At 39.9% G+C, this 18,939-nt stretch overlaps 1 protein-coding gene across 1 annotated transcript in view; it reads right to left on the reverse strand.

Moving 5' to 3' along the window:
* The window catches only part of SFSWAP (splicing factor SWAP), a 54,580-nt gene that overhangs the window by 25,182 nt on the left and 10,459 nt on the right, over window positions 1-18,939 (reverse strand). The window contains exons 4-10 of the mRNA XM_053471589.1: window positions 16,688-16,764; window positions 15,895-16,117; window positions 12,626-12,750; window positions 11,952-12,081; window positions 5,428-5,632; window positions 2,499-2,630; window positions 2,228-2,321 (exon numbers count right to left, since the gene is read on the reverse strand). Coding sequence (XP_053327564.1) covers window positions 2,228-2,321; window positions 2,499-2,630; window positions 5,428-5,632; window positions 11,952-12,081; window positions 12,626-12,750; window positions 15,895-16,117; window positions 16,688-16,764 — 986 coding nt within the window. The remainder of the gene's footprint in view (window positions 1-2,227; window positions 2,322-2,498; window positions 2,631-5,427; window positions 5,633-11,951; window positions 12,082-12,625; window positions 12,751-15,894; window positions 16,118-16,687; window positions 16,765-18,939) is intronic.

Genomic DNA, 18,939 nt, shown 5'->3' on the forward strand with positions numbered 1-18,939 from the left:
AAAACAGCAAATCATTGCATCACCTGGCATACTTGCCACATACAATTACCAGGTTTGCAAAGGCAACTGTAAATGCTTGTCACATTTTAAAAATAAGTGTTCTGGCACCACTGTGCTTATCACATCACTTTGCATAAGAACAGGATATACGTGGAACAGCAAGACAGCAAGAGCATTCTGAATCTCTTTATACAACCTATAGAACTTTTTACTAGACTTGCACATTCAGACTCTTACAAATTTCCATATTACGTCCATTTGTACGAATCTTCAAAAATGAGGCAAAACCCTCCACAAACCGGAAAGGAAGAAATTTTCAGTTGAATTCTCTGGACAAGTTTACTCCCACTCTCTCATACATGTTCTCTTGCATTCACTCTCAACGCCTCCCTACTTTCTCAGTCGACTGCTTCTGTGTCTTGTAGCTCCACTTCTTCTGTAGCATCTTCTCGCTTCCATCTCCTTCGTCCGCATCTCCACAGAGATGACCTCCCAGTGAAAAGTAGCGGAGCTTCCGGTAACATCCACCACAACTGGAGGATGGGGGGGGGTTAAGAGGCGCGCTAAGAAGCTCCACCAGTTTTCCCTAAGATAAGAACCTCCTGTGAACGTCTGCAAGAATGATCAGAGTATATCGCTGAAGTGCCATCATTTTTGCAGAAGTTCACTGAGAGGTTACGCCCACGGAGATACAAAGAAAAAAAAAACGGAAGACAGAAGAACAAGGCGTTCAAAAACATGCTAGAGAAGAAGCGGAGCTGCGAGACATGGACGTGGTTGGAGCAGCTAGGGAGACATTCAGAGAGCGTGAGAGTGAATGTGAGCGTTGGAAAATAATTCCATTACTGAATTTAAAGTAGCCCCGATTTTTGTCCAGAATGAATGGGCCAAAAAAAATGAACCAAATTGGCACAAGTCTATTTTGTACTGAGATTTTGGAATGTAAAAAGAGGGCTGCTTAGGACATCTTTAATCTACAAAAATTATGCAGAACCCTGTCTGTCTTGTAAACAATGCAAATTACATCATCTGTGAGTCAGACATGTGTTATTCACTCTCCTAGCTATATACAGAGACCTAATGCAACACATACCATTTAACTAGTAGACTTCGCATCCAATTAAATTTCCCTCATTAAGCAGAATTCCCCCCCCACAACAAAATCATGTCAAAAGACAATATAATAGAGAGTTTACAAGACAGCTGACTATATGATTAAAAGACTGAACAAAGTACATTTGACACTTTAAGGAGCCGCATACATTTTCTGAAAACCAAATTTAAAAGCCAGCATGTGGATGTTAATTAAATTATTTCAAAGGTGAAAAGGGACAACAGAAACTTGTGTATGTCATAGCATTTTTTAAAAAAAGGCTCTCCTGTTTTGGAAAATATAATTTGTAATACAAGTTTACCCTGTCTGCCATGAAAGCCATAATGCAATGGGTGTTATGCATGTTTAAATACATTCAAATCAAAAGATAGCCTTTTAGACCATATGAGGAAAGTATTGGAGGAGGTAAAGAATGTCTTCTTGGATAGAACGTTTAAATTTAAATTCTAGAAATGAAACTAAATGAGCTGTTGCACATCATTACATAAAGCATAGCAAACAGAAGAAAACAATACAGATTTCACATAACTTCAATGACAGAAATTGCATCTATTAATTGGCATTGTGATTATTAAAGTGTGTGAAGTAGTACTTAAGTCACACAAAAGAACAGGGTAAAATCAAAATACCGAATGGAATCTTCTCTTAAATTGTATAACTATTTAAGTTATGTAATTGTCTCATGTTTAAAGTGCTACACAACTGTATAATGTACTTGAACTGCATGTCGTTGGGCTGTTAATAGTGATTAGTAGCCACTGTATGGTCATACATAAGAGAAACGTGGATCAGACCTTTGGTCAGCTGCACAAACGCACGTATTTCAATTTAAAAAGCAGATTCAACTCAGATATTTAAACGATCTATCATCAAAATCATATTTGAATTTAAGTGTGAGCACTGTAGGATCAAGAGTAGGAAGGTTAGGTAGAAGAGCTGAACTTGGTCTTTTTTCAACCTTATGTACTATAACTGCTTCCATCATGGAGAAATGGAATCAGTGTTGATTTCACAACTATTCTTATTGGGAACCGATGCTACTATTTAGTTATTCACAATTTTGTTATTCCTTAAATATGCTTGTTACATAAACAAATGTAAGCATGTACAAACCTGTAAATTGAGGATTCCTTCTTTTTGCATGTAAAAGTGTTTCTTAAATTCATAATATGGATTATACTGATGCCATGGCTGCAGAAACTCGAACCTATAGGAATATAAAGCAGCATAAACTACTGTACAATTCGGATGCTGAATAAACACTGTGCTTAAAACATAAGTTCTCCTTTGACAATGTTGTAAAATTGTAGTATGGCTCACAAATACAATCAACTAACAGAATTTTGGATGTGACAAATCTTGGAAGAGCCTGAACAGGTCTAACCTTGTATCATTCTTTGAGCGGACGCTGGTCTCAAACTTAACTCCATTGCGAGCAACATACTCGGCTAACTTGTCAATAACGGGCTGGATATCCGGAGGTGGAGGGATGATGGCAACCATTGGTGCGACTGTGCTAAAAACATAAAGATGATTTTTCAGATGAGTATTCAGATAAACCACAAGCTGGAGACATAATGATTAATAATCAATTAACATAAGTGATATTTAATTACTTTTTTTGTAGCTGCAGATAAACTATTCTGCTAAAATTATATAATATCTGCGTACTAATTACCATTATTAATACAACTTTTAAACTTGTTTCAGCTATTTATGAACACTAGTAGATCCAAGTGTCATGAAAATTAAAAATTGTGCATACAAACACAAACTATATTCAAGGATATGCACAATAAAGCACATCCTATTTCTTGACACATCTATAAAATTGAATAGAATGTACATGCCTGACATCTTCATAAAAAAACACTAGCATACTGTCACAAACGGCAAAGTGTTGCAGTGACCTTCTAAAATCACTAAATACTGAAAAATAAGTGTGTTTTTGGGTCAACATATACATATATATATATATATATATATATATGCATTTGGAACAGTTGAAGGCGAAAGATTTTTTCTTTCAAACATACATAACTATGTATGTAAATTGGTTTTGATCTCCCCTGGGCTACACAATTTAACCTACTTTACAGATCCTTTCTATCCTTTACAGCCCCAAGTACCAGTATTCTCATTCTATATACCGTATTTGCTCGATTATAAGACGAGGTTTTTTTCAGAGCAAATGCTCTGAAAAATAACCCTCGTCTTGTAATCGGGGTCGTCTTCTAATCAGACCTCAAATAGAGGTCTGATTAGGAGACTAAGATCCAGATCCCCCGCACCGCTGCAGGGGACCTGGATCCTCCTGTATGGTAACCTCAGCTGCTGCCGGCGTCTATCACCGAGCGCCGGCGAAAGTGCCGGCAGCAGCCGAGGTTGCATAAGCGCATACCTTCCCCGGATAGCCCGCCCACTGTGGGGAAGCAGAGCCGGTTGGGGAGATTCCTCCAGAAGACCGGAACCCGGCGGTACTGCGCTGTCCCTGCACAGACCTCTTCAATTTTCTGGAGGAGGCGGGGCCTAGCGGGGTCACACAGCGTCATGCTGTAATACCGCGGGAGCTGCAGCAAGCGCCTGCTGAGGCATCACGGTGAGTGAAGTGCCTGAGTGGGTAGGTAAGTGTCTGGGTGGGTAGGTAAGTGTCTGGGTGGGTAGGTAATTGTAAGTGTAAGTGTCTGGGTGGGTAGGTAAGTGTCTGGGTGGGTAGGTAATTGTAAGTGTAAGTGTCTGGGTGGGTAGGTAAGTGTCTGGGTGGGTAGGGAAGTGTAAGTGTCTCAGTTGGTAGGTAAGTGTCTGGGTGGGTAGGTAAGTGTCTGGGTGGGTAGTGTCTGAGTATGTAAGTGTCCCCCTATATGCCACTCTGTCCCATGATATGCCTTTTAACCCCCTATATGCCAGAGTGGCATATAGGGGGTTAAAAGGCATATCATGGGACAGAGTGGCATATAGGAGGGTATAAGGCATGCCTGGGGGCAGATGTGCATAACTGGAGGGCAGGTTGGTAAATAAAAGGAAATTAAAAACAAACAAATAGTTTACATGAATTACGGTATTATTTATTTACTAGTAAACCTTTTTTCCTATGGGGTCGTCTTATAATCAGGCTTTTTCTTTTTTTCCTAAATTAATATTCAGATTTTGGGGGGTCGTCTTATAATCGGGGTCGTCTTATAATCGAGCAAATACGGTAAATCGCATGGCATTTTAATGGTTTTCAGTTAGCTTTTGGTATACATGGAAATTCTCTGGGTTAGTGCTGCTCATCCCTGGCCAGGCCAACTCTTAACCAATTTAAATGAGATATGGGGCTAAACCACACTCACAAAGTGATTTCCTCAGAAGAGTTAAGCGTTTTGGCAAGCCTTTCCAGGGACCTTCCCAGGAATGGTTATTGGTTTGTCACTCTCATTATAAGACCTTCATTCTACAAATAATTTTGACTTACATGTATAGATTGCGTGCAGTATATATACTTAATTATGGAACCTTAACTGTATAACTAATTACCAATACATTGTTGGACATCAATGTATTTCTTTTTAAACCAAATGCAATGAATTTTGGCTAGACCAAGCTGCAACACAAAAGCACTCTAAAGCATTTACAAGCTGGGACTGGTAAACTCCATAATTACTGTTACGCTAACAAAGCAGAATACTTTCCCGAATATGATGCAGCCACTCTAGCACAAGAGTTTAATATTTAATATTCCTCGCAGTTCATAATATGTTTCTCTGCCAGCGTGTCAGGTTTATTCAAGAAGTATATTGCTGTGAAGAAGTGATACCCTTCTCATTACTGTACAATATTTCACCTTCTTGTTAAGCAGCATATGAATTAGTGATGCTATGTGAAAAAAAAAAATAAAGCTGTTCTCTCTGTTCACCCACTCTTATACACGGGCTGCCTGAAAAACAATCTGCAACCTAACAGAGAACTTAATAGGGAAGAATTGTGCAGATCACAGAGAAATAGGGCCTATCGGCGGATATCTCGACCCCATCCAGAAGGAACTGTGTCTCCCTAAAAGGGGGTTTTGCTACACACCAGCAGTATTATGGAGTATGAAGCTGTAACAACTATTTAAGGAAGGATTTTTGGTAACTGTACCCCCAGAAAAAAAAATGAAAAGTGATTTTTGTGGCAATGTTTAAGTGGTCTAGGCATCACAACAACTAAATAACTGTTCCTGGCGATTGGACAATTCCACCGGTTGCTATGATGCAAACTTTCCACCAGACTCACACTTTTTGAATACCTATTCAGGGAAGACAGGCAAAACAAATTACAAATAAGCCACTTACCTTAATGAAGTGCCTGGTAGTGCTTTACTGTTAGCATCACTATTAATTAAAGATGAAGGTGGAGATGTGCCGGACTCTGAAGCTACAGCTGTTGCTTGTGAAGTCCCATAGCTATTGCTAACTTCCACTCCTGGAGGTGGCGGTGCAAGACAATATGTCCCATCTGGCAGCATGTAGTAATTGTAAAAGGCATTTGTCGCAGTTGCTGGAAAATAAAACAAAGCTCACATTAGAAAAGCAGTACATGCCTCGGTAAGACACCTTGTAACGCCAAAAGTTAGCACTATACTTTAATAAATAGTATTGATCTGCAGTTATGAGGTTTATTTTAAAACAGTTACGTACAGAAACCTTCTTGTGGAAGCAAGTCACACCTTAAGGTTAGACAGAGGATGCTAAATAATATATGTTAAATATCGACGTCTGCCAAGCGATTGTGATTAAAAACAAAATATAAAACATTTCTAAATTATAGTAAACATAAATGCATAATAGGCATCACAATGTACGTCAGTCCGTTCAGAATGATTTTAGTAGCAGCTTCTATGATATGTTTACAAGCCACAGAAGTTAGTAAAAATGTACCTATTGCATATAACAGTACATAAAATGTTACACACTTTGCAAGGGAATTAAAATACACCCATCAGCCATAACATTATGAGTACTGACAGGTGAAGTGAATAACACTGATAATCTTGTTATCATGGCACCTGTAGGTGGGTGGGATATTTAAGGCAACACGTGAACAAGCGGCTGTGTTAGAAGAAAAAATGGACAAGTGTAAGGATCTGAACGACTTTGACAAGGGCCAAATTGCGATGACAATTCAACTCTGTAAGAAAGCATTCGATAGCCTGCCACTGTTCCTATTCAGTAGGCTAAAACATAATATGGGTGGAAAAACCAAAGAAAAGCTTTAGCGTGGGTTTCACCCATGCACCCAGCACGAAGATAATGAAATGCAACACCTCTTGATCCAGGGAATTAATGTTACGACCTGCCGCATAATGATCATGAAATCCTTGCTAAAAGTGCAGAAACTAGGTAGATCTATGTAAAATTTGCAGATGTAATGGATACATAGTTACATAGTACATAAGGTTGAAAAAAAAGACCTAAGTCCATCAAGTTCAACCCTTCTACCTAACTTTCCTATTCTTGATCCCCTTAAAAAAGGCAAAAAAAACCCTAATTAAGCTACTTCGAATTCTGCCATCAGGGGAAAAAAAATTCCTTCTTGACTCCAAGAGGCAATCAGATTTCTCCTTGGATTAAGAATCTCTAAAATATTAATGTTATTCTATTTATATCCCAGTATATGTCATGCCTTTCTAAGAAAATATCGAGACCCCTTTTGAAGGTATTTAATGTATTTGATAACACCACGTCCCTTGGAAGTAAATTTCATACCTTTATCGTCCTCACTGTAAAGAATCCCTTCCTTTGAAGTTCTTTGTATATTTCTGCTAATGAACAGGTCACTGAAGAGCTCTTTATATTGGCCTTGCATATATTTATATAATGTTATCATATCCCCTCTGAGACGCTGTTTTTCTAGCGTAGATAATGTTAACTTTTTTAGTCTCTCTTCATAACTAGTATCTCCCAATCCCCTTATTAATTTCGTAGCCCTCTAATTCGATATACATACATAGTATATATATATATATATCTATATATATACACATATACACACACACACACACACCACTTTATTAGGTACACTTGTTCAATTATTTGTCAACACAAATAGCTAATCAGCCAATCACATGGCAGGAACTAATGCATTTAGGCATGTAGTAGTGTTCAAGACAACTTGCTGAAGTTCAAACCAAGCATCAGAATGTGGGGAAAAAGGGGATTTAAGTGACTTTGAATGTGGTATGGTTGCTGGTACCAAACAGGCTGGTCTGAGTATTTCAGAAACTGCTGATCTACTGGGATTTTCACGCACAACCATCTCTAGGGTTTACAGAGAATCGTCCAAAAAAGAGAAAATATCCAGTGAGCAGCAGTTGTGTGGACGTAAATGCCTTGTTGATGTCAGGGGAGAATGGGCAGACTGGTTCAAGATAACAGAAAGGCAACAGAAACTCAAATAACCACTCGTTACAACCAAGGTATGCAGAATACAATCTCTGAACGTACAACACGTTGAGCCTTGAAGCAGATGGACTACAGCAGCAGAAGACCACACCAGGTTCCACTCCTGTGAGCCAAGAACAGGAAACTGAGGCTACAATTCGCACAGGCTCACCAAAACTAGACAATGGAAGTCTTGATTCCAGCTGCGACATTCAGATGGCCGGGTCAGACTTTGGCATAAACATGACAGCATGGATCCATCCTGCCTTGTATCAATGGTTGGCTGCTGGTGGTGATGTAAAGGTGTGTGGGACATTTTCTTGGCACACTGTGGGTCCCTTCGTATCAATTGAGCGACAGCCTACCCAAGTATTGTTGCTGACCGTGTCCGTCCGTTTATGACCACAGTGTACCCATCTTCTGATGGCTACTTCCCGCAGGATAATGCACCATGTCACAAAGCTCCCATCATCTCAAACTGGTTTCTTGAACATGACAATGAGTTCACTGTACTCCAATGTCCTCCACAGTCACCAGTTCTCAATCCAATAGAGCTACTTTGGGATGTGGTGGAACGGGCGATTTGCATCATGGATAAGCAGCCGACAAATCTACAGCAACTGCATGATTCCATCATGTCCATATGGACCAAAGTCTCTGAGGAAGGATTCCAGCACCATGTAGAAAGTATGCCACAAAGAATGAAGGTAGTTCTGAAGGCAACAGGGGGTCCCAACCTGGTACTAGAAAAGTGTACCTAAAAAAGTGGCCAGTGAGAGTGTGTGTGTGTGTGTGTGATTTATATACATACACACACACACACACGGTATTATACACACAAACATGTATACGCTCGAGTTTTGATCTTCCGAATCTCCTTGATACAAGTAACACAATAATGTCTAGGCATTTACTGGGCATAATTCTTAAGTTGTCCAACAAACAGTTAAACTGGAAAACGAGATCTTCAGCTCTGTATTCTTTGAAAAGAGAATGCGTGTAATTTACATTTCAAAGCATATGACAACAGCAAGTACACTGGAAATGATAAGACATTTGCTGTATATTTACAATGAGTGGTGCCATATATTTACCATCTCTTTGAAAGAACTTCCTTCACAAATTTTTAAGTTTATAAAGTAAATTGATTACATAATGAGTGAAAGGAACAACATGTTCACTTTCCTAGTCAAAAGCAAGGGGCACAAGAGCGTCAGTCTATTGTAGTAGTACTGTAGGGAAACATGGCACTAGACAACATCTCTAATATTACCTCACAGGGGGATTAGAAGTGGCATTGATTGTGCCATTATTTTCTCCAGGTCCCATGGCAAAAAGATTATGCTTCCAATACCTGTATACATGTTGGAGACATACGGACTATATAAAAAGTGGAGTAAGGGGTAATAGCCACTTTTTTGGGATCCTTGGAATTCTCTCATATTTTACAGAGAACATTAAAGTTTAAATTTATGTTTTGACTCTCTGAAAATGCGGTGTAGCTATTGATTTGCACCACATTTTATATCAGATGATCACCTGGAGGAGTGGAATGATGATGCCGCCGCCACCAAATGCAGGAAGCTGAACATTCTCTGTGTTCTCGCAGTAAAATCTGCATGCTTTTACACAAAATCATTGTTGAATAAGGTGCGAACAGAGTCACTCCCTACTTTAAAAGACCCCAAACTTAAAAAATGTGTTTACGCTCAAACCCTTACAGAGGTAAGGCTAAGTAGACAATACATGATCTTCTCTCACTATGTCTAATCATCTCCCTAAAACAGAAGATCATCAATCCACTAATCACATAATTTAATTCCTTTTGTAGTCAGGCTTTGTTGTTATTGTGTCAACACAAGAGAAGAGGAAAGCTGTTTTACTGTTGAGGCTTGCCGTTAACTTTATAATGATCTTTTCATAAATATTGCCATTATCTTAACACCGACTTGTAATGTTTTCATGTTGCTCTCCAAATATATCTGTTAGTGTGCTCAAAAATTCTTAGATTACATATGAAATTCAAGTGGTGCAACAGCAAATGCTAGAGGCAACATATACTCTGTTCATAGGATGAATGGAAATGTTTTAGAAAATAAGCCATTTTAATGATTTAGAAATACCGGTATATCTTAAATAAGAGAGTAGCTTGGCAATACAGAGATCACCACTCTCCATTACAGACAGTTGGATGCCACCATTCTGTATACCAGGATAATAATAAATTAGATTAAAAGTGGTTTCTATGAAACAAATAGAATGCCTGGGAAATGACCACTTCTAGAATTATTAAGAAGGGCTGGCAGCAGGTGTCAATACTATGCAAACAAAAGGAACTATGCACTTATAAGACTTTGTAACACCGAAGAAGCAGCTCAGCAGCAATTTATTATTAAAAGACTTCAGATCTATTTTTCAACCGGTGCTGTCTACACTGCTAAATGCTTCACACGTTATATTCGTGCCATTGTTTGCACTCATTAGGCCGGAGGAAGGATTTGAAGGCTCTGGCACAGTGTGGGGAAGGAAAGTCACACAGCCCTCTGTATTTGAGCAAAAAAAAATCATTAATCATGTGCAGACATCTTAGAAAGCTCAAGGTCGCATTTACTACATAGGATGCACTTGCTCCTTGTGGTCTTAGGATTCCTGGAATGAGAGATTCATCTTTACTGGCTTCCAGCAGCCAAACAGAGGTGGCGATACACTGTAGCTCTGGAGCTGCAGCTTCTTCTGAAGTTATTTTTAGTTTGCATTCTTTGTTGGTGAGGCTGACAGGGACACTAATTGTTACTATGATATGCGCTCAGTGACATTTTTGAGGAGGAAAAAGTTGTACCACCACCTAGTTTGCAAGAGCTAGAAGGATTTTCAGTGTGCAGTGTTACAATGTCTATAATTAGGGGGTTCAGGATAGTTTATGCATCATATCCTGTTTCGGATTAAGTTGTTTATATGTATTATTTAGTTGTCAAATTTAACATTGGAGTACTTCGGATCTGAGCGTAAAACAAAACACAAAGTATGCCCAAAACTAAATCTTTCAAATAAAGCCTAGCTCTTGTTGAAGCCTCTCTGGCTACACTTTGCTTGTCCAGATAGACCATTCTAATTAATCGCTTCACTTCCCTGCTAGACCCAGCTAAGCCAGGCTTTGGAAACTTCTCCCAGACAGTACACACGGGTGCAGGCAGGTTTGCTACACTTGGCCCATTGGTAGTCTTTCAGGCATCTCCTTACCCTGGGAGCAGAGAGGAAGTTCCTCTCCCCGAGGGGAAATCTGCCTGTAGCTGCACAGGCAACCCTTTGAGTCCGTTTCAAAAATGTAATATAAAGCATCTGTATTTGCCTCCAAATATGAGAAACGTCTGATACAAGTTGAACAATAAAACCAACACGTGCAGCAAAGTGTCAAAATCCTAATCATTATGGTTTTTTCACTGAAAAGAGGGAGCTTAATTGTAAAGTCATAATCCAAGGCAAGAGAAAACAGCCACAATAAGAGACTCAGTAGGACATTGTATATCACTTAATATGTACTAGAAAATCTTTACTGGATACACTGCACTTCAGTTACTTAGGACTTCCTCCAAAATATGAATATTTGAATACTTTATACAATAAAAAGACTGCTTACATTGGACAGACGCAGTCGTTTGCCAGTGTTCTCGAATAAGCACATTTACTAAAATCAGTCAAGAGAAAAAGAAGGCAAAAAGAGCTTAGTGTAATGAGGCCTTTCGGCCACTGGATGCTAAGCGTCTGCGATGTTGTTGGCCAGCTACAAACCCAATAACCATTTGCAAAATGACCCATGAAACATTTCTGTTCTCAGGATAAACCAAACAACTAAACATACTTTTGCAGTAAAAATAACAGACTGAGAACTATTTTTGTAGCAGGTCTATTTTTTTCAATTAAAAACATGTATGTGAAACCCAGCCAGAACAAAAAGAGTTCAAATTTAGGAATGGGCCAAAACAGAATTTTACAATATACAATACATATAAATCATGCCAAGAAACCGTAACAGCCCAGCATTTAGTTGTACTAACCCAAGTTAAAACATCTACAGATTTTAGTGGCGTCTCTTATTTTTACTCCTCATTCAGTGAAACAAGTTGTGTTCCTCTCAGATATCCTTAATTTACGGTCCTGGTGGTTGTTATAGGAAGCACCTACAATTGTGGTGCCCACGATTTCTACGATTTCAGAATAACCCTAATAGCACCTGCAAACGCCACTGGAACTGCAACCTACTTTGCTCATATTAAAGACATGCGGCGCAGAGGAGGGGTGACAAAGAAAAAAAACGAACCATATGAAAGACAGCATAATGAAAACACAACTTGCTTCCAATTCCCACTGTGACTGCTCATTGATGAGAAAAATCCTAATTGCCTGCCATATAGTCAGGCCTTCAAAGTCCAACTTACAGTCTGTAGTGCTCTCCGTTTCAGCAGCTTGAGCGGGGACGCTGCTTGAAGCATCAGCGGCCATGTTCTCACTCCGGGCTTTCAGAACAAGAGCTGCCAGAGGGTGATCTGGATCCATTACTTTTAAGGGCTGTGGATCACAAAGTAAAACCATTTATTTACATAAGGAACCGCAATGCAATGGTGCTACATAAAGTATAAATGAAAATAGGAGCAGCCAATGGCATTCAAATTAGAAGATGTCAAAACTTTGTATTTTCATCCCATGTCTCATTGTTGGAACAAAAAATATATAGGAAATAGTGAGTTACTAATGTGCGTTTCACTGCTAAAGTTTTTAATACTGTGGTCAAAAACTTAGTATAAAGAACATATTTCCATGATAAAAAAAGATGGAACAGTTTTTTGTTATCTAATCCTTACGGCAATGTAACAAAATGTAAAAGTCTTTTTTTGCCATGTTGAAAATGCTGCAGATAGTTTAGGATTTAAACTTAAAAAAAGAGAAGACAGAAGTTACTTTATCAGGGGACAAACTATCTCAGTAAGGTCTTATGTCCATATTATGTTGTTAACTAGCCTTTAATAACATTGTGAATTAGACTTATGGTGTCTGTGCAAAATCACAATAGCTTTACTGTACTGGTACTTAAATTTCAGTCTTCACTTCTTACCTTTGTGAGCTCCTCAAGCCTGCTACACCTTTTGGAAGCAAAAAGACTTGGGTGTAGGTAATCACTTCCTTCATCATCCTCATCATCGTCGTCTTCTTCATAATCCGCAGCATTAACAAAGGACTCTAAATTGAGAAAAATCACTTTTAAAGCCAGCCTCTGCTGTTACCATGTAGTTACTGGCAAAGGCATATTACCTTTATTGGCTAACTAAGGTATATTGGATTGCAAGCTTTCAAGACTATCTAGGTATTAACCCCTTCGCGACCTTTGCCGGTTCAGGACCGTCATGACAAGAAGGTCACTAAATGACCTTTGACGGTCCTGAACCGTCAAAAAGTTAAATAAGCTTAGAAAGTGATCAATGATCACTTTCTTCGCTTAAACGGCCTTGCTGCAATGCCTCGATGTCGAGGCATTCAGCAAGGCCGAGATCGGCATCGGGGGCCATGTCTGGCCCCTCCCCGGGGCGTCAACAGCCGCCATACATTGTATGGCGGCGGACGCCCGTTTTAAAAGCGTTTAGGAGGCGATCAACGATCGCCTCCTAAACTTAAATGGTGTCGCTGGAATGCCTCGATCAGGAGGCATCCAGAGACACCAAACACTTACCTTTAGGTGGGCTGTGACCGCTCCGGAGAGCGGTCACAGCCGCAGCTGCCGGTGATCTTCGCCATCAAGTAAGATGGCGGCGGCCCGGGAAATAAAACAATAGAGACGAAAAAGTTCGCTAGAGGGTCTCCAGACCCTCTAGAGAACTGGCTCCACTTGCTGGTTGAATACAGGTACTGCATTCAACCATGCAAGTCAATGGAGCCCAGCTTTCTAATCACTATGTGATTAGTAAAATATTCAAAAAAAAATAAAAATAAAAAAATGGAAAAAAAAAAATGTGCTAACATTTAAAAATAATTATGTAGTGATGTCACTAGATGAACCATCCAGTACCAGCAAAATGTGTAAAAAAAATATAAAAAAAGTATTAAAAAAATAAAAAAAAATAAAAAAATAAAGTTTATTATTTTGAGCAAGTGCTAAAATTTCTCAAAAATCTCAAAGAGTTAAAATAAAAGCACTTCAAATACCCAAGGGGTGTCGAATATATAAAAAAAATGGCTGATGGGGTAAATTGGAGTGGCCTAGCTCACAGATAGGGCATTGGTACAGACTGACCAAAATGGAGAAAAAAAGCGCACTTCCCAAATGTGGCATTTTAAATCTGAAACAACCCGACAAACCCATGCATGTCAGGTATCACTGCACTCAGGAGATGTTCCTGAACACATATTGGGTGCATGGAAAGGGTTAAAATAACAGCATTCGGAATACCCTGGGGTGTCTAGTTTTCCAAAATATATGGTTTGAATGGGTTAAATTGAGTTAACCGGCTTCAAAGATGTTCCAAAGAGGAGATGGAGGCAGAATGACCAGATTTGTTAAAAAAGATTTGGAAATCATAAAACGCTGCTTGTACTTATTGCCCTATAACGTACAAAAAACAGCAAAAAAACATAAAAACATCGGGTATCTCTAAACTCAGGACAAGTAGTAGAATCTATTTAGCTAGTTTTTTTACTTGCTTTTTTAGGAGAGTAAAAGATTTTTTAAATAAAAGTCATAAAATGTCTTTTTTTCAATTTTTCACCATGTTTTTTTTATTTTTTTTTATAGTAAATAAGATGATACGATCAAATACGATAATGGTATCTGAAGAAAGCCCATCTTGTCCTGAAAAAAACAATATATAACTTATGTGGGTACACTAAATGGGTGAGGAGAAAATTACACCTGAACACAAGCACCACAAAAGTGTCAAAACAGCCTCGGTCCCACAGGGTAGAAAACGAAAAATGAGCCCGGTCCTTAAGGGGTTAAGTATTAAACAACTGAAGGTCAACATTAACGGCACACAGGGAGAAAAGGAAAACATGGGAATATAAACCCATGCTAAAACCTGACACTCTTAATTCAGACCTAAATCAGGGTTAAGAATTTATGTCACACTCTCAATGCAACCGATCTTTTACACGGACACTAGCCCACCAACATAATACATTTGCATTTTCTTTTAACATCACTACACAAATGTAATCTCTAATCACAGTCTTTGTATCTTGATCTCGCTGCTACTGTAAAAGCTATTTGTAATTCAATTGTATAATATGCCTAAAGAAGAGGCCTAGATAGCCTTGAAATCCTGCAATTATACTCGAGTTAGCTCGTAAAACCTATCATCTTTATCAAATTTGCTCCTTAATGGGCAATGTCACCTTTACATTGTTTAATACATCCTAACACAACCTATGGCCTGATTTTTCAAATATAATTGTTTTGTACATATCTTGTTTAAAAGCAATTATTCTAATTTAACAAAACCTAGCTCTGCGGCATAAGGGATTTGTCAGGGAAATGCAGTCCACGGAGGGCTTCTCCCAAGGAATACACAGGATGCAAGTATCATATAGATCTATATATTGCTTATTCTATTCTAAACTAATGTTGGCTTATTTAGAAGAATGGTGAAATTTAAAAGTAAAACAGTGGCTAAAATAACCTAATAAAAACGTAGTACCTTACATTATAGCTCTTGGTACATCAAAAAACCTTCAGTTAACATACAAATCCATTGAGGAAGCTACATCCGAGAGGCGAAATGCATTAGCAAATACCGGATATGCGACTAACCACTGTTTTCACACAAAACTAATAACTTTTGGGACTTGTATTTTAACTTCAATGTACTAAGAACATGTAAGGTACTAGATTTTTATTAAAGTTTATTTTACACATCTTTGAATTATCCGCATCCCCTTATCTTCTGAGGTGAAAGCTGCTGATCGTTCCACGACTTTGGAGGTCATTTTGAGGAGCCTTTAAATCTACTCTAGTTGCGAGTGCAATTTTATACATATAAAAGCGAAATTATTTTCTCACTGTATAAACTATATGTTATTTATATTTTTTTTACATGTTATAAACTGCTAACGTTTTATGAGGATCAAACAACCTTTCACATTACATCGTCAGTTATTCGCCTTGACGGACATTCAGGGTTCGTCTTTGTTTCTGCTTTACCTTTAACAACTGCATAAGTACCGACTTGAATCATTATCAGTAGTTAAACATTTTAAGTAAGCTTTCAATGATATTTCCTGCTAAATAAACAAAATTCTGTGCCCGACTCATAACAAAACAGGTCATCAATCCCGGACAGTCAAATTACACAAAATAAACTAAAGTAATTATGGCAGAAAAAAAAAAAAACATACTTTTCTTCTCATTTTGTTTCTCTGACAGCAAGGTGTAGCGTCCCTCCTTCATTGCCTTCAATATGTGCTTGTAGTAAGGGTTGAGGTAATGATCAAATCGCAGAAAGTCAAACTGGGAGTTCCGCGCCTGTTTAGCTTTTAGCATGATCTCAAACTGAGCACCCTGCTTGCTGACAAAATTTGCTGTACGCTCTATAATAGCATGCATTTTTGCTGTTGGTGGCTGTGAAAAAACAAACACACAAAAACAGAGAAAGCTATAAAGCTTCTGATTATTTCAGCATGTATGGCAGCTCGAATCCTACAAATATCTTTAACTCCTTCAGTCTCAGGGGGGTTCCGTACTTTACGTTGCGGAGCTATATTGCCATGCAGGTTTTATTAAGATTCCCCTTTTCCCAGGGAGTCAAATGACAGCCTGATGTCCCTTCCCTCTCAAGACATTCAGGGGACGTACCTGTACGTCCTAAAGGACTTTATTAGATGCTTTTCTATGAAGCACCATAGGGAACCTGAAGGGATTTAGCAGATACTTCATTGTCAAACCAAAATAGAGGTTTAATGTTAAAGGGCACTTTTTGGGGAATAACTAAATAGTTTTCTCTCATCAATGCCGTTTCATCCCAGTAAGACAGTTAGCAACTTTTTAAGTGTCTAACAGTCGGAAAAATTATTTTAAGAACACTACAAAATTTATGACCAGAAAATGACAGCTTTATCCCAGTGAAAAAACAGTATAGATGATTACAGCCAAAGCATGTCCCGTGTATAGATTCATATGTATGTCACATACCAGTTCTGCATCAGGAGGAACATTAAGTCCATCCGGTGCAATAAATGGTTCCTCGTTATCTTCTGTATCACTTGATTCTAGAAGAATATGAGAATATCATTTTTGCTATTCTATAATAATATTTTTACAGAAAAACTTCTCTACAAATGTCATTTAAAGGCAATACTCATTAACAACCCATAATACACTTAGAATACTGCAATGTGAAGTATTATTGTGAAGAGTGTTACTACATAGTTATGGTAGAAAGAAAGAATTCTTACCTGGGAATTCCTTTTCCTTGTCCATTTCCAAGGTGGCACATGAGAAGAAGGCTCCGCCTACCAGGTAGGGCAGGAAACACTACAAAAAAAGGAGACCTCCCCCTTCCTCCCCAGTGTGGTTAAAAAGAAAGACTCAGACAAATAAAAGCCAAACAAAGAAAATTTAATGGGTGGGAGAAAAAGTGTGCCACCTTGGAAATGGACAAGGAAAAGGAATTCCCAGGTAAGAATTCTTTCTTTCCCTTGCCATTCCAGGTGGCACATGAGAAGAATTAGCAAGATAGGGGGGGAAGGATTCCAGTCTGTAGGACACGCCGACCAAATTGAGACTCGTCTGAGAGGTGAAGATTCAGCCTGTAGTGCCTTACGAACGTATGAATCGACCTCCAGGTCGCTGCCTTACAAATAAGAGACGGAGACACCCCGGAGAGTTCAGCCCAGGAAGTCGAGACGGATCTGGTCGAGTGAGCCTTCAGGCCGGAGGGAGGTACTCTTCCCGCGGAGACGTAACATAAAGTGATTGCGTCTTTGAGCCAGCGGCTCACGGAAGCCCTGGATACTGACCTGCCCTTGCGGGTCCCCGCAAAGGACAGAAAGAGAGAATCGGATTTCTTCCAGGCAGACGTACGTGAGAGATAGGACAGGAGACATCTCCGCAGGTCTAGCGAGTGGAGTTCCAGTTCTTTGGGATTCTTGGGATCCGGACAGAGAGTAGGCAGGACGATCTCCTGATCCGAATGGAAAGGAGAGACTACTTTAGGGAGAAACTCCGGTGGCAAACGAAGGATAATGCAGTCCGGCAGAATCCTGAGAAAAGGTTCTACTCTGGAGAGAGCCTGGAGCTCGCTCACCCTCCTAGCAGAAGTGAGGGCTACTAGGAGGACAACCTTGTAGGTGAGTAGCTTTAGAGAGGTATCCTCTAGAGGCTCGAAGGGAGACGTGGTGAGCTGATGCAACACCAGGTTAAGGTCCCAGGGCGGGACCGACGGACGGAGCCTAGGGCGAAGTCTACACATTCCCTTAGAAAATCTGGAGATCCAAGGATGGGAAGCCAGATTGAAGTCCAAGAAGTTGCTGAGAGCTGAGATCTGGACCTTGATAGTAGCAGGTTGGAATCCTTTATCAAAGCCATCTTGAAAAAAACGCAGCACCTCACAGATAGATGGAGAGGATACTTCGTGCATATTGCACCAGGCGATGAATGTTTCCCAAACCTTCTGGTACTTGGCGGTCGTAGAATTTTTTGCGGCTGGAGAGAATGGTGCTCACCACTGGTGCAGCTAATCCTTTAGAGGTCAGGATCTCCCTTTCAGAAGCCATGCGGAGAGGTTGAATCGGGAGGGATCTGGGTGGAGAACAGGACCTTGAACGAGAAGATCCTTGACCTGAGGAAGAAGCATGGGTTCGTCTATGGACAAGGTGGTAAGGTCCGAGAACCAAATTCTTCGAGGCCAGAAAGGAACCACCAGGATGACTTTTTGAGGGTTTTCCCGAATTTTCCGGAGCACTCTGGAGATAAGGGGAAGCGGAGGAAAAACGTATGCGAGATCGAAATCCCAGGTCTGCGAGAGTGCTTCCAGGCCTCGGGGACGGCCGACTGGTGAAAGAGAGAAAAACTCCTTTACCTGAGTGTTCAGATGCGTGGCCATCAGGTCTATCTGGGGAGTGCCCCATTTCCTTGTGATGAAGGTGAAGACCCTTTTGTTTAAGGACCATTCTCCCGGAGGTACTGAGTTCCTGCTGAGGTAATCCGCCTCCTGATTCAGTGAACCCTTGATATGGACCGCGGAGAGAGTACAGAGACTGAACTCCGCCCATCGGCAGATCTGAGCCGTCAGGGTCTGCAGGCGTCTGCTTCTGGTGCCACCCTGCTTGGAAAGGTAGGCCACCACGGTGACGTTGTCCGAAAGGATCCTGATGGACTTGTGCCGCAGGATTGGAGACCAGAACCTTAGAGCCCTCCAGACCGCCAGCAGTTCTAGAAGATTG

This window comes from Spea bombifrons, chromosome 1, assembly GCF_027358695.1.
Source record: "Spea bombifrons isolate aSpeBom1 chromosome 1, aSpeBom1.2.pri, whole genome shotgun sequence".
In the NCBI taxonomy this organism is placed as follows: domain Eukaryota; kingdom Metazoa; phylum Chordata; class Amphibia; order Anura; family Pelobatidae; genus Spea; species Spea bombifrons.